This window comes from Ruditapes philippinarum, unplaced genomic scaffold (genome assembly GCF_026571515.1).
Source record: "Ruditapes philippinarum isolate M1 unplaced genomic scaffold, ASM2657151v2 ctg92_1_1_1_1, whole genome shotgun sequence".
NCBI lineage: Eukaryota > Metazoa > Mollusca > Bivalvia > Venerida > Veneridae > Ruditapes > Ruditapes philippinarum.
The window spans coordinates 19,539-34,027 of record NW_026864804.1 but is presented as its reverse complement, the minus strand read 5'-3'; the positions used below and the strand labels follow the sequence as shown (position 1 = coordinate 34,027).

General features: G+C 32.2%; 2 protein-coding genes across 3 annotated transcripts; one reads left to right on the top strand and one right to left on the bottom strand.

Annotated features, from left to right (window-relative positions):
* Positions 1 to 2,145: 2,145 nt before the first annotated feature.
* On the bottom strand, positions 2,146 to 10,844 carry LOC132726868 (Golgi apparatus membrane protein TVP23 homolog B-like). 2 transcript variants are annotated; one of them, XR_009625267.1, is made up of 7 exons: positions 10,650 to 10,844; positions 9,981 to 10,135; positions 9,347 to 9,426; positions 7,246 to 7,368; positions 5,904 to 6,032; positions 5,073 to 5,207; positions 2,146 to 4,103 (listed from the first exon to the last, which is right to left on the bottom strand). XR_009625267.1 is itself a non-coding variant. In XM_060712272.1 (6 exons), the coding sequence occupies exons 1-6, from the start codon at positions 10,715 to 10,717 to the stop codon at positions 5,163 to 5,165; spliced, it is 600 nt and encodes a 199-aa protein (XP_060568255.1). In that variant the 5' UTR covers positions 10,718 to 10,844; the 3' UTR covers positions 4,303 to 5,162. The 2 variants fall into 2 exon arrangements, 1 of the variants encoding a protein (XP_060568255.1); XM_060712272.1 differs by lacking the exon at positions 2,146 to 4,103 and having other exon boundaries at positions 4,303 to 5,207.
* Positions 10,845 to 10,850: 6 nt separating this feature from the next.
* On the top strand, positions 10,851 to 13,494 carry LOC132726867 (uncharacterized). The gene is made up of 2 exons (XM_060712271.1): positions 10,851 to 11,533; positions 12,775 to 13,494. The coding sequence occupies exons 1-2, from the start codon at positions 11,092 to 11,094 to the stop codon at positions 12,999 to 13,001; spliced, it is 669 nt and encodes a 222-aa protein (XP_060568254.1). The 5' UTR covers positions 10,851 to 11,091; the 3' UTR covers positions 13,002 to 13,494.
* Positions 13,495 to 14,489: the final 995 nt, after the last annotated feature.

Genomic DNA, 14,489 nt, shown 5'->3' with positions numbered 1-14,489 from the left:
TCTTTAGTTGTTTTAGTTACATTTCTTTATTCATCCACAAATAATTATAACACTGAATAAAATTATTAGAATCCAATTGTAAGGAAACGTTTACTTTCAAAAACTTTGAATGATCTAGGTATAGTGAACATCTAATTTTATCACGAGTCTATTTGTCTTAATAAATCGTATAAAAATTAGAAATGATTTCTTCCTTCAACTTTAAGATGCAAATGATTTCCCTGATTTCTCTGACAATCAAAGGACAGTTCAAGAGTAATATGTTTGATTTGATAGCAGCAATTTAACAGACAGCGACATCCGCAATTTTCCAACAAAAGGAAAACCTCATACCATGGTACGAGAACAGAATTACTTATCTAGTGGTTTCATAGGCATCGAGCTTGTTTTGCAGGCATCGAGCAGGTAATATTTTTAAAACCTTTGAGCGTTTTTACGTCAACACTATTGACGTTTCACAACGAAGAAAGCATATTGCAGTAAAGAATACTCCGAGAAAACATAACAGTCTTGAACAACTTAAAATTCGAATTTCGTATTAGACCTTGACGGTCAAGGTCATTCAAAGATCAAAGTCACATTTCACACACAGGATTTCTTGTACAAGAATGAACCAAATAAAACAAGCAAATTCGTTGAATCTATATCCAATTAAGTACTGGTTATAACTAACACAACAACTGAAGACATAAGGCTTTGTTTATATATTTATCATTGCGTAAACAGCAATACTCTTTTTACATAATAAATATTCAGGGCAATAACAGAGTCATAACTCGATGTTAAATAGTAATATCTGGACATGGCAATGAGAACTGATGTAAATTGCCTTTTTGTATTGATGGTTCCCATAATGTTTTGTTGAAATCAATACAGCAGTTGCAAAGAAATAGAAATATTGCTCTAAATGCATACTACATAACTAATCAAGGACCATAACTCTGTAATGAAGGGTCTGGTCTGAACAAGGCAACAAATTATGCACAACTCATCTTGGTATTAATGGTTCCCATAAAGTTTAATTAAATTCCAGTCAGTAGTTGCAGAGAAGTAGTGCCGAAACGATTATTGCCTTATATACATACTGCATAACTAATCAAGGACCATAACTCTGAGTTAAAGTGTCTGACCTGAAGAAGCTAACGATAAGCGCATCTCCTAATCGAATTGAAGTTTCCCATAAAGTTTCGTTGAATTTCAGGCAATAGTTGCAGAGAATAAGCGCGGAAACGATTATTGCTCTATATGCATACTGCATAACTAATCAAGGGCCATAACTCCGAGTTAAAATGTCTGACCTAAACAAGTTGAGGATATGTGCATATCCTCTTGATATTGATGATTCCCATAAAATTTTGTTGAATTCCATCGAGTAGTTGCTGAGAAGAAGTAGCGTGGAAACGATTATTGCTCTATATGCATACTTCATAATTAATCAAGGGCCATAACTCTGAGTTTAAGTGTCTGACTGGAACAAGGTAATGATATGCGCATCTTCTGTTGGTATTGAATGTTCCCATAAAGTTTCGTTGAATTCCAGCCAGTAGTTGCAGAGAAGTAGCACGGAAACCATTATTGTTCAAGGGCTATAACTCTGAGGTAAAATGTCTGATCGGAACAAGCCCACGATATTCGCATTTCCTTTTAGTATTGAAGGTTCCCATAAAGTTAGTTGAATTCAAGCCAGTAGTTGCAGAGAAGTAGCACAGAAACGATTTTTGCTCTATATGCATACTGCACAACTAATCAAGGGCCATAACTTTGAGTTAAAAGTTCTGACTGGAACAAGCCGATAATATGCGCCTCTCCTGTTTAAATTGATTATTTCCATAAAGTTTCATTGAATTCCAGCCAGTAGTTGCAGAGAACTAGCGCAGAAATGAAATTCAGACGGACGGATGGACGGACAATGTCAAAGCAATATCCCCTCCCGATTTCATCGTCGGGGGATAATTATTATCCCTGACTCACATAAACATGACATTTACATGTGATATGGAAGAATGTAAGGTTATTATACACAGTTGAGTTCAATATAAAAATCTACTTGTTGAGTACACAGCTGTCAAACCTATATTAGACAAAGTGTTGTTCAAACATTGAAAGTTCATTGGTTATTTTTTATAAGGTGAGAAATAACAAACAATTATTTTATCATTTAATCTTTATTCTTTATAACTCCATTCTTCATTTTTAACATATCAAGCTTCAGGCAGGTTAAGATAACATATTCAAATCACAAATTCGAAACAACAAAATGGATTTCCCAAAGTATTTCACAGGCTGTAACAGGGTACTGGTAGAATTTTATACATTTCATACTATTCTACAAATCAATAGATCACCCTACATCCCAATTTAATGTATTGTACCATGATCTTAAAAAGTATAAAAACAAAGTACATGACAATTATGATCTTCTTAACAAAAAAAAACCATAACAAACAACAAAAGAAGCATGAAAAGTCTTTGCTGAATTACTTTCTATGAGGTTTCTTTACAACACTGGCCTAATACATGTATTATAACTCAATAAATAATCTGACAAACCATAGATAAAACTACCTAATATTATTGTTACTTATTTAGATATATGATCAGACAATTTATACACACTGAACTATATAAAAAACTTATATTGATTCCTTATTTTACATAAAGTAACAGTATTTTCAAAGTTTCAAAAAACTGTGGTGTGAAATAAAGTGGTTATTATACATTGTTTAGAACAATACTTATTCTATTGGACTCCTAAACAGCTGCAAAACAAAGAAAGGTTTTTGTCCATATTAACAATGGACAAGTCCATTTAAGATATTTGCCAGGGGGAAAGGGGTAACTAAATGTACCAGGGAGTAATTTACACCTGGTTTAGTTATGCTAAGATAATGTATTATTATATATTGTTTCTAAAAGAAATATTCTCAATCTGAATTGTGCCTAAATGGACATCAATATACAACAACTATTGATTGTATAAAAAGATTAAATGATAACCGTCATAATTATACAATGTTGTTGTTGGACTTCTTATGTTATACAACAATTAAAATATGTACAATGTACATAAACAATGTACATATATATCCCTTACAGCTTAATCAAAGTAATAACTATTAATGCTTTTCAATGTATACAAGTAACTTAAAAATAAAGCAATAAAATCTATATAAATAGTATGATGTAAACAAGAAATATTTATTGAATATATATTGTATTGAAGAATCCAATACCTTCTAACATCAGCACAATAGAGAAATAAAATATGGGACATTTAAATGATCAAAAGATGATGGAATGTTATAAACCAGACTTTTATCAAAATAATGGTAAAGTCTTTCTGGTACAAGTCTATTCTGTTATCCAAACTTAAGAATTTACATTTATGGTAAAAAATGACCCAAAATTCCATTGATGAACATGCCAATAAGTATACAAGTAATCTTCATATATATTATGTACAGACTATACATTACATATCATGAACAAATCAAAAATTCAGAATATAGAATTTATTTTAGTTTGTGTACCACACTCTTCAATCTGTTCCCGGAACCAACCAGTACTAAGCAATGAGTGTAAAGTTTCTTGCTCAAGGAAATAACAGTTTATTCCTGACAGGGTTTGAGCAATCATGGCCAGCAATCATTAGTCAAGCACATTAACTAATCGGCCATGCCACTATTTCAATATTACCACAGTGGTATTAGAGATTGAGTGGATGTTGTTGATAAGGACTTTTCTTTGCCTGATTTTATATTCATTACCATATACCGTACCATCAACAGCATGAAAAGCTTTACTGTAATTAATTATACAAACAACACTCATACCTTGAAACATAAATTATGCTATTGATATTTTAAAATTTATATAGGATATTCTAAAAGTGTAGTCTACATAAAGAAAAAAAAACCTAATACTTATATTATATGCAAAATAAATAATTGTTAAACACAGTCAGCAAGAATTCATCTATCTCCACTTGCAGATTTTCTACATACATGTACATGCTGTTGACCAGTACATGTTGTTAAAATCTTACAGTGTCACACATCATCAAATCATCACAGCCTGCCCCAGCACTGTCCTAAGAATACCAACAAGAGCTGTCCGTAAGACAGCGCGCTCGACTTTTTTATTGCTTGCCAATAAAAAAAGTTTTTGCAGTAAAAGGCAATACAAGAATCTCTGTATTTTTAAAGTGAACAATGGCCATGAGCATTAAGATATTTAGTGAAGAATTATTTTATTATGACATAATTTATGGTAAAGTGAACAAGTGGATAGGAATGAATTTTTTTAGATTTTTTAAGTTTTTTAGTGCTTGCCTATAATACAAAACATTGACAGTTAAGGGCCATAATTCAAATAAAATCTTTGACAGAATTACCTTCTCCTGGACATGTTTGGGAATCATGATTGTAAACAAGTATTCCAACTTTCAAATTAATATCTCAAACAGTTCAGTCAAAAAGTGGACTGGTACTAAAAACTTAACCAAGATTCTAAGTCGATAAAAGGCCTTAATTTTTAAAACAAATCCTTGACAGAGTTACCTTCTCTTGCGTACAGATGGGGGTAATGATGTGAAATAGCATTAAAAGTTTCAAAGCAATATCTCAAAGGGTTAAGGCAATAAGTGGATTTTACCCATATTCAATGTATTTTCTAAGTCAAAAAGGGGCATAATTCTGTCAAAAACCTTGACAGAGTTATGTCCTCTTGTCTGTTGATGAAGGTCGTGATGGTAAACAAGTATGGTCAGTTTCAAAGCAATACCTCCAATGGTTTTGAAATAAAGTGAGGTGGTACAAAAAACTTAACCAAGCTCAATACACTTTCTAAGTCAAAAAAGGGCCATAATTCTGTCAAAAACCTTGACAGAGTTATGTACTCTTGTCTGTAGATGGAGGTTATGATGGTGAACAAGTATGGTAAGTTTCAAAGCCATACTTGTAATACTTCTGAAATAAAGTGGGGTGGTACGAAAAACTTAACCAAGGTGTGACGCCAACGCCGACGCCGGGGCGAGTAGGATAGCTCCCCTTTTCATAGAAAAGTCGAGCTAATAAATGACCCAGAGTTTTTGTTCATCCCACACTATATACAATATATATCACAAAAATGTATCCAAACTTATTGCATCATGTCCGAATTTATCAAGTCTGTTGTTGTGGGGAAGTTGTTGACTTGTTGGAAAACATCTGAAACAAATATGTAGATTAGAAACATAACGTTCGTAATATTATATTAGTAACAAATATTAACTGTAAATTGTTTCATCTTATATAACCCAAGCTGTATGAAGTTGGTTATATAACCCAAGCTGTATGAAGTGGGTTATAGAGCAAACAACTTTTAACATATTGTACATGGCCATAAAACCTGTTAAACGATTTTTATAACAAATTTATAATACTCTGTAATTGCTTTCTTTGTTTAACATTTAAATAATTCATTTATTTGCAGAAGCCCTGTATATAGATAAGAAAAATATCTAAATAATTAAATTAAACAGTTTTAGTTTCTTATTATCCTGAAACTCTGAAGTGACCTTCACATGTAAGGATAATAGTAAAGTAGAAGACATACAATGTATCTTCTTGGTGAACTGAATACTTTTCAGTTAAATAAAAACCCAAACCCCTTCATGCATTTTTTATGAATATGCATGCAAAATCGTAGCTTAGACCATATATAAATACCAAAGCAATTCTAAGTAGGCTAGGCACACCTTTTCTCAAAAAGTCTAGCAAAAAATACTTTCCACAGATTTAAAGACTGTTAAAAATAACTTGTTCATTGAATCAGAAAAAAGACAAGCCTATGACAAACTCTCATATATGGTCAGTTTCAGAAACTTTCTAACAACATGTATTGGTATCTTGCGCAATACTTACTGATTTAAGAACTTGAGCACTAAGGAAATTCTTAGCAAGTGATGTCATATTCTGTTTGGTTCCCCATTTACATCTTATATAACCTAGAAGATTGGACCCATTCATGATCACTCCAATAACAGCCACCATCTATAAACACAAACATATTCTACTGTTTTCTGCCAAGCTGTAGTAAAATTGCTTATGACCTACATTTTTAACAAGGGAAATGTTTCACAAATGTCTGCTATAAATGTTGCAACAAAACATTTTTCATTTCCTGCAACATTAAAATAACTATTTCTGGCTTAAATACATGTACTATATGTAAATAAGTACACCACAGACATTATAACAATGTTTCTATTATGCATATTTAAATTAAAAACAAAAAAAAACATCAACCTCAAACATTTTGATTACTTTAGACAATATAAATATAATCTCATTAATACGTAATTAACCCTTCGGAATAATAAACCTATTTAGTATTACAAAACACGGCCCTTCATATGATATTAATTACGAGGAAATTAACCTATGTTCATTTTGTAAATATAAATTTCATTAGAAATTCCTCTCATACATTTGTATTTTACACACATAAATCAAACATATAAAACAACTGAATCATCATCAAGAAAATTTTCCAGAACAGAACAACATTCATCTGTTCAATATATGTACATGTACATTACATGAAAATTGAAACTGCCATTTCTTTTCTAAAGAAATAAGTTAGTTTGTTGTTGTATTTCTCTCAAAACTGTAGGAATTTAACCTGTTTTTATTTAAGAGCCATAATTTTAACACAAATCATGGTACAGGAAAATACCGATGCTATGCACAACTATTTTTTGAAGTTGGTGCAGATTATTCCTGTACAGTTTGCACAACTAGCTTTTGAGGAGCAGTCTAGACAAGTTTTATGATGGAAAAACAAATGAGAAATTATCCATATCAATGTGGCAGCTAATCTGTAGCAAGGGACACAAAATCCAGACAAACAAATATAACAAACCAAAACTTGGCAGTTGAAAAAGACCATTTAAGTTTTAATTTCTGCAGGTTAACTTTGTTTGTTTGATTGGGTTTCATGTCACACCGACACAGTATAGGTCATATGGCATCGTTCTAGCTTTACTGGTGGAGGAGACCTCAGGTGCCCTTCCGTGCATTTTTTCAGGCACGGACGGGCACCTGAGCAGAACCGACGTTCTGTAAGCTCACATGAAAGAATTAAAAGTCCCTGTAGAGATTCAAACCCACGGCAGTGAGGGGCATGTGGTTTGAAGTCAACAACCATAACAACTTTGCCACAGATGCCCAGGGTTAACAGTTAAACAAATAAAATCATACTTACAAGCCATTTGAATTTTAATGTAAATATTGTTCCAAATAAGAAGACTATCCATAAGATTTGGCACAGGACTAGAGACAACCAGAATATCCGAGATTCTGTGGCAGTTACAGTACCTTTTCTATTCTAAAATTTATAAAAGTTGCTTTGTTAACATAGAGTTATAGAAATAATGATTCACATTAAAAAATCTATAGAGTAATGTATAAAGCCTATAAAACTGGCAAAGTATACATGTAGTATAAAACTTTCTAACACTGTAAATTATCCTTTTTTTCATTTTCTTGATATCAGTCTGGAGTTTGAACAAAAAGTATATAATATGTTATATAGATGTAGCATTTGTAAATGAATTATATAGGAAAATGTAATAAAACATACTCTAACAAAATATTCATCTGTCACTTATGGTAAATATTGAAACATCTATCCACTTTTTTAAAACTTATTTGTCACCAGTGAACCATAACTCCACAAAACATGAGAGGACTATTAAAGGAATCCACCCACCAAATATGGAAGGTATCATTAAATAAATGAAATAATATACAATTAGGTGAATTTAAGATAAATCCAACTTGCAGGAATAGTACTTGAACTATAACCATTAAAGGCACTATTTTCAAAGTGATAAAAGGGAAATGCCTTGGAAAATAGATGGCACATTTATATAACTTGGCAATAACTTGTACTATGTACAAATTATGAAGCAATCAGTACTGATAGAACTTAGGATATATCCAACTTGCCGATTAAGGTTAACCATATCTATTTCCAAAGTGCTGAAAAGGATAATCACTTGAAAAAAATGGAAGCCATAGTAATGTAACTTGCCCAGATCATGTACTTTATATTGATTAGTCAGTGTGTAAATTATGAAGCCGTTGGTACAGGTTGAACCTAAAATAAAACCTGTTGGTTAAGGTCAACCTCGTACAGATAGACAGACTTGCAACCGAATTGAGATAAAAAAAAATTTAAATAATGGGCCATCTCTATTATTATTTTCTATTTTCTTTTGTTTAATTAATGGAGGGCCATTGGTCCTTCCTTTATTGTTAAAGAATGAACTATATTGTTCTCTTTTGTTACATTTAGATGACCCCCTACCCTTATTTGGTTGTGCAGACAGACAGATAGATGAACTGACAGACGTTTCAACTACTTTATGCCCTGTGGCATAAAAAAACAACAAAGAATGGAGGAGCCGAGCATCAAGATATTGAAAGAACACAATCTAAAACTTAAATCAAACTTGGCACATGAAAAATGTTACCTTCCAGAATATGTTTGAAGTCTGTATCAGTTAACTACTGTACTTAATCAAAACATTATAGTTAAAATTACATGATTGAATTTAAGTTACACTGACAGTGTAAAGGTCATATTACAACTTTCACGCCTTACTAGAAGGCAGACCTCAGGACTTGTCAATTTGTGCATTTTTCAGGTCTGGGATAGCACCCAATCAAGCTGGATACATTCCTAAAATGACAAAAACCCAATGGCAAGATTCATAACCAAAGCCATGAGAGGGGAATGTGACCTAAAGTAAACAGTTAATAATTTCTTGCATATCTGACAGGATTATCTACCGTTTACACTGGTGCTAGAAAACTATATCTTACACCCCCCATGTAAGACATGTCACATGCTTTAAATGACGTCATTGTCACGCACCTTTTATAAATGAATTGCGTTCATAGGATGACATCATTTTACCATTATGAATGATGTTGAAAGTTCATGCGCTACTATAAGAAAAGAATGAATAGTGAGAATATCAGTTTTCATAATTTCTGTTCTAAAAATAATTGACATGTAATATGCAAAAAAGAAGAATCAAACACCCGCTGTACAGACGGGAATATCTAGCTCTCGGGGTAACTGTTTAGCGGAAACTCGGCACAGCCTCGTTACCGCCGTAAACAGTTACCCTCCAGCTAGCTATTCCGGTCTGTACCGGCAGCCAGTGTAAGAGTCTTATAAACCTTAATCACTTGACCACATTAACAAGACCAACTGACATAATGTCTTACCTGAATAATTGCATTTCCTGGAAAAGTAAAGGCCTTTTAAATAAATATCCATATATTTTACTTACTTTACGAGATTCGAACATCCATTTACTATTGCCCTCTTCATCTACATAATTCCACCATCTTAGACCAACCAGTAATCGACCTAAAACATCAAAATTATCTTTCATATCACAGGAAAACAATATACTTAAAAATAAAATCATTAATTTAATTATCAGACAGAATTAGTTCTCCTGCAGGCTAGTAATCTCAGAATCTATGTTTTATCAAAGCAGGTCTCTTTAGGACAACCATACACTCATTCCTCTGTACCTGTTGATTCAAGGATCAGATTCAAGACTGTGTCTATAAAGTTATAGCTTATAGCTTCTTTCAGTAACGAGTTTAAAATATAATTCTGTATAAACTGGTAACATGATTGAAAAACAATTAGGTGTATAATATCATTAAGTGCAGCAATAAATTGTGGATATATAATTATTATTTACAGTCTAAGAACAACTTAAGCAGTATTCAGTTTTCAAAAGTAGTTTGATAAGGCGCCTGCAAACATTAAAACATCTGAGACAATGAAAAAATACAACATTCAGTCTTTTTTACTTTTAGCACTAGGCATACTTGAATGTACTTCAGAAAATAACTTTAAGTGCAATTCAAAAAGTGGAAGAATGTGAACTATTCAAAAAAGTTCTATACCCGAAATGTTTTTAACCGTCCAAAAGTCCATGGACAATAGAATAACAATAACAACAAAGTTGGTGATAAAACTGTCACTGAAACATCCACACAACAAATATGCAACTAGAGCTCCAATCCGGAAAAATAGGTGGAAAAACACTGCCACAGGATGTCTGTAAATGAAAAACAATAACGTGCTCAGTAAACACAAATTATTGAAATGAAAAATGTATTTTTTTTCATAATTAAAGGTTATCCCCATTAAATTGATTAATAAAGGACATAAAATAAATACATTAAATAGTACAGTATTTTGCTTTTCCTCTCCCTCTGGATTTTTCTTGTCCACGGATAAGCCCTATGGAAAATTCTACTTGTCCGCAGGCATTAAGTCCCTAGTTATAAAAGTCTGGCATGTAGGATTACCACACCCCTGTTACCTACATACCCATTGTTTTTTGGGTGAAGTAACCAGAAACAAACCCATTTTAGGCCTAATAAGGTATTTACATATTTAAATATTTTAAATTAACTTAACCGAATTTTACTTATTTTTTCATTTTTCAAATTACCATCTGTGAGTGCAACAAGTGGCTATATAAAATGAAATTTTAGACGAAAACTGATTAGGTCGAATACTTGTACACTATCTGTTTAAAACATCGATATTTTTTGTAATGTGTTTACTTTAAAATCCGATTCTTATCGAATTCCTCTTCACCAAAGTCAAGAACTACATCATCTTCGTTACTCATTTTCTATAAAGTTTTGTTATTATAATCTATCCCCTCTGAGAATCAAGCGATAAACTTTGAAAATTATTCGCAATTCACGAAGCTGCCATGTTGGAAACGGAAACGGAAGTAAACAAATTGGTTATTTTCGATTTGACGCACGTTTACAAACTTTCAGAACTGAAAGAAATTCAAATGGTTTTAATTAGGAAAATGTTTCGCAAAGGATGGATTGAGATCTATCAGCAAAACTATTAAAACTAACTGAATAATATCTCGGCTTTTTGAAAAGCGATCGAAATAGTTCACGACACTTTAATAGTGTTTAATTAATAATTAATTAAGGGCATAACGTTCAAGTTTCAAGGACGGCGCGGCAACAGGTTGACATAGTCATGTCATCGGGATGGATTAAAGTAGGCGGAGTTGCTCTGGCATGTGGACTTGTTTCAGAAGTTGTGTACTTCCTTTATAAACGATATCGTAAACGCGGTTGGCAGTATAAAGGTCAAAGCGAAAGTGAAAGTAGAAAAGAGATCGAAGAAGTTCTTTTCTTTCCGGACTCTCAGGTAGCTTGTAGGAATTATTTTGTTGGCGATCACGGTTGTGATAATAACAATTGTCGATTTACGCACATTCCAAACTCTCTTAGCCGGTTATATGAGTTCATTAATTCCGCGAAGAAATCAGTCGATGTCTGCGTATTTAGTATATGCTGTACTGAGCTGGCAGATTTGCTTATAGAACTGAACAAGAGAAACGTTACAGTCAGGGTTATTTGTGATGATGAACAGATTAATATTAGAGGATCTCAGATATGGAAACTCAGAAAAGAAGGTGGGTCTTTTATTACATGAGAATTTGCGAAACTGTTTAAATTAATTAGAAAAACGGCTAACCATATATATTTCGACTGCATGACCGACCGATCTAACAATCTGATATTACATTGATGTCTGCGAACAGCGGCCAAAGAAACAATTTGTTGGGCAAGTCATTAATATTTTTTCCATCTCTAAATCCTGGAGCAGTTAACTTGTGATTTTACCTTGCATAGAGTTCATACATATACATACTTAAACTATACATAAATTTATTTCAAATTAATGACAGGTGCCAGAAATTTTTTCAATTAATGACCATGCAACATGTCAAAATTACTAACAATGTCTGAACTATTTCTGTATAAAATGAATATTGATAATAATAATAGTAATAAGTGATATTGAGTGGTTAAAAGGTGTAGGCAAAAAGTACCTATAGTGAAATTCAGAATAATGGAAATATCATTACCAGAAAATCAGAAAAAGCCAATTATAATTCTTCCTTACATGTCTGATTTAGATAAAAAAAATAGCGTACTCTCTTGTTTTCTGAGTAGTTTTGGTAAAACGTGCAGTTTAAAAATAGTCACTTTGGGTGTTCAACTCCACACGCATTAAAATCAAAAATTTCTAAATAAATTGTTACTGTATATTTTTCAATTGCAGCACATATCATATATTCCAATAAAACTTAATTTGAGCTATCTTGAAAAAAATATGTTTCATCATCTATAAATGATGAAATAAGATTTTTCTTAAATAGCTTAAATTAAATTATGTATGATACATGTGTTTGTTGAGATTGACTTATAAATTATTTATTTGGATTTTAGGCGTTTAGATATCCATACTTCCAAATATCTGTGGTCTCAAAATCAATGCAAATATAATTATTCAGTAATGGAATATGTTGTTGTTGTTAATTACTTTTGAGGATAACAGCAAGACTTAGATTTGCCTTTTACAAAACAAACTACATGTATCTGTTCACTTAAAGCACCATTGCACGCGGTTTAAAATCTTATCTAATAGTCGTCTGGATGGGTCGAACTAGCACCTTTTTTGTTTATATGTTGTTTCTTATTCGACATCGTCGTTGTCGTCCTCGTATTTGGTTATATACATTGTAATGTGCAATTTATCCGCAAATTATATTAATATCATGATCGTCCACGAAGTATTTATAATATAGCTCGCAATGTTACATACTGAAGATTAATTTCTTTATTGTTTATTTATATATTTTTCCACCAGGAATAAACGTAAGAACAGACAACTCTTCCTACTTGATGCACCACAAGTTTCTGATTATTGACGATTCTCTCCTCCTGAATGGTTCATTCAACTGGACACGACAAGCTATCTCTGGGAACCAGGAAAATCTAATGGCACTTAATAATGCTCGTATTGTTTCTCTATATAAAGCCGAGTACAAGAAGTTGTGGGAAAAGTTTGATCCAAAGAATACATCTCCTTTATAACGAACAGATAATAATAAGTAGTAAATATTTAAAAGAACCTGGGTAGCTTGCAGAAACTAATCTCAGTAAAGCATATGAGATATTTAATTCATAGAAGTGAATCCGTCAAACGGCACATCAGGAAATCTAACTGAATGCTTTAAATTTATGTATTGCATTGCTTGTGAATTTACTGTCATTTAGGTTTGTCTAATACATGTACTATCATGTGCCTTTAAGAATTTCAATTTTAATTCTAGAAATTGAAGTTATTGTAAATGTAGTTTTCATTGTTGTTGAAGTCTTGTTAAAAAGTTTAAATTAGTAACTATCAGAGGTAGTAATACTTCTGCTTTGTTGTGTGAACCGGGTTGTAAAATACCATTTTTTGTAACAAATTTTTATTCCATGAACTAAGCAACATAAACTACTTTTATAATGTTGATGTTCACTTATTTATTGTGACCTTGCGATGAGTAATGACATGTCACCGATGTGTATATCTTCGTTTATATTATATCAAATGTAGGCTATAGACAGACTTTGAAATTGCTCGATTTTTTCCCGGCGATGTTGCTTTGATTAATTATTCTGAATTATTTTGTTTTAAGGGAACTGAAATGCTCACTGTTGTTTGTGTAGAGCAATTTCTGGATCCATAACAACAATATATTTCAACTTGTATTTTGTGTAGTAACCCTTCATAATAATTTTTTTAAAGGCAATTTAATATGATTGTTATCATAAATATACCACGCATTATCATTAAACGGTAAATGTTTAATATAACTTTATATAATATATACATGCATTTTCTGTGATATGCGTCAGCTGACTCGGCCAGTGTTTTACATTGTTTTGCGGCCAGCTAGTGTTTCATCATAATTACGAAACATTCGACAGAAAGGAGTGTAGTATAAAAACAAGGACGTTCGGAACACTGTACCATTTCTAATAATGATGATAACAATAAATATATTAATAACATTTTTAATTTAAGAAGGTTACTCATGAAAAGAGCAACTTACAAAATACAAATAACATATTTTGAATGTGGCATTCTGAACAAAATTAAAAAGATAACAACAATAACCATTACAAGGAGTCAATACATAATTTGACTGACTCATGGTTCAGTCTGATTTGATAAGAACTCGATATAACGATATACATGTAGCTACTTGAAGTTAATGTAATAATGTGAACTGGTCTGCGAGATATGTTTGTTATATTTATATAAAAGAGGTCAGAGAATAAGTGGAACCGATATCAAATAGTATTAAATTCCAAACATTGGTACCATTGTAACAAAAAAGTCTTTTTAACCCATTTTTATATGCCCGAAAGAATTTCGGGCATATTATGTTATACCCCCTGGCGTCCGTCCGTCTGTCTGTTTGTCTGTCTGTCTGTCCGTCCGTCCGCACTCACAGGAGAGTAATTATGTGGCTAGAGGGACAATAGGTAACTGTTCTTTCTCTTTGATGTCATTCATTCCGTAATGCTTTT

Excerpts from the sequence above, each read along its gene's own strand:
- LOC132726867 (XM_060712271.1), top strand. The coding sequence starts at position 11,092 with ATGTCATCGGGATGGATTAAAGTAGGCGGAGTTGCTCTGGCATGTGGA. Across the intron at positions 11,534-12,774 it reads ATGGAAACTCAGAAAAGAAG|GAATAAACGTAAGAACAGAC; the intron begins GTGGGTCTTTTA and ends TTTTTCCACCAG.
- LOC132726868 (XM_060712272.1), bottom strand. The coding sequence starts at position 10,717 with ATGAGTAACGAAGATGATGTAGTTCTTGACTTTGGTGAAGAGGAATTC. Across the intron at positions 9,427-9,980 it reads GACGGTTAAAAACATTTCGG|GTCGATTACTGGTTGGTCTA; the intron begins GTATAGAACTTT and ends TTGATGTTTTAG. Across the intron at positions 7,369-9,346 it reads GGATGTTCGAATCTCGTAAA|AATAGAAAAGGTACTGTAAC; the intron begins GTAAGTAAAATA and ends TATAAATTTTAG.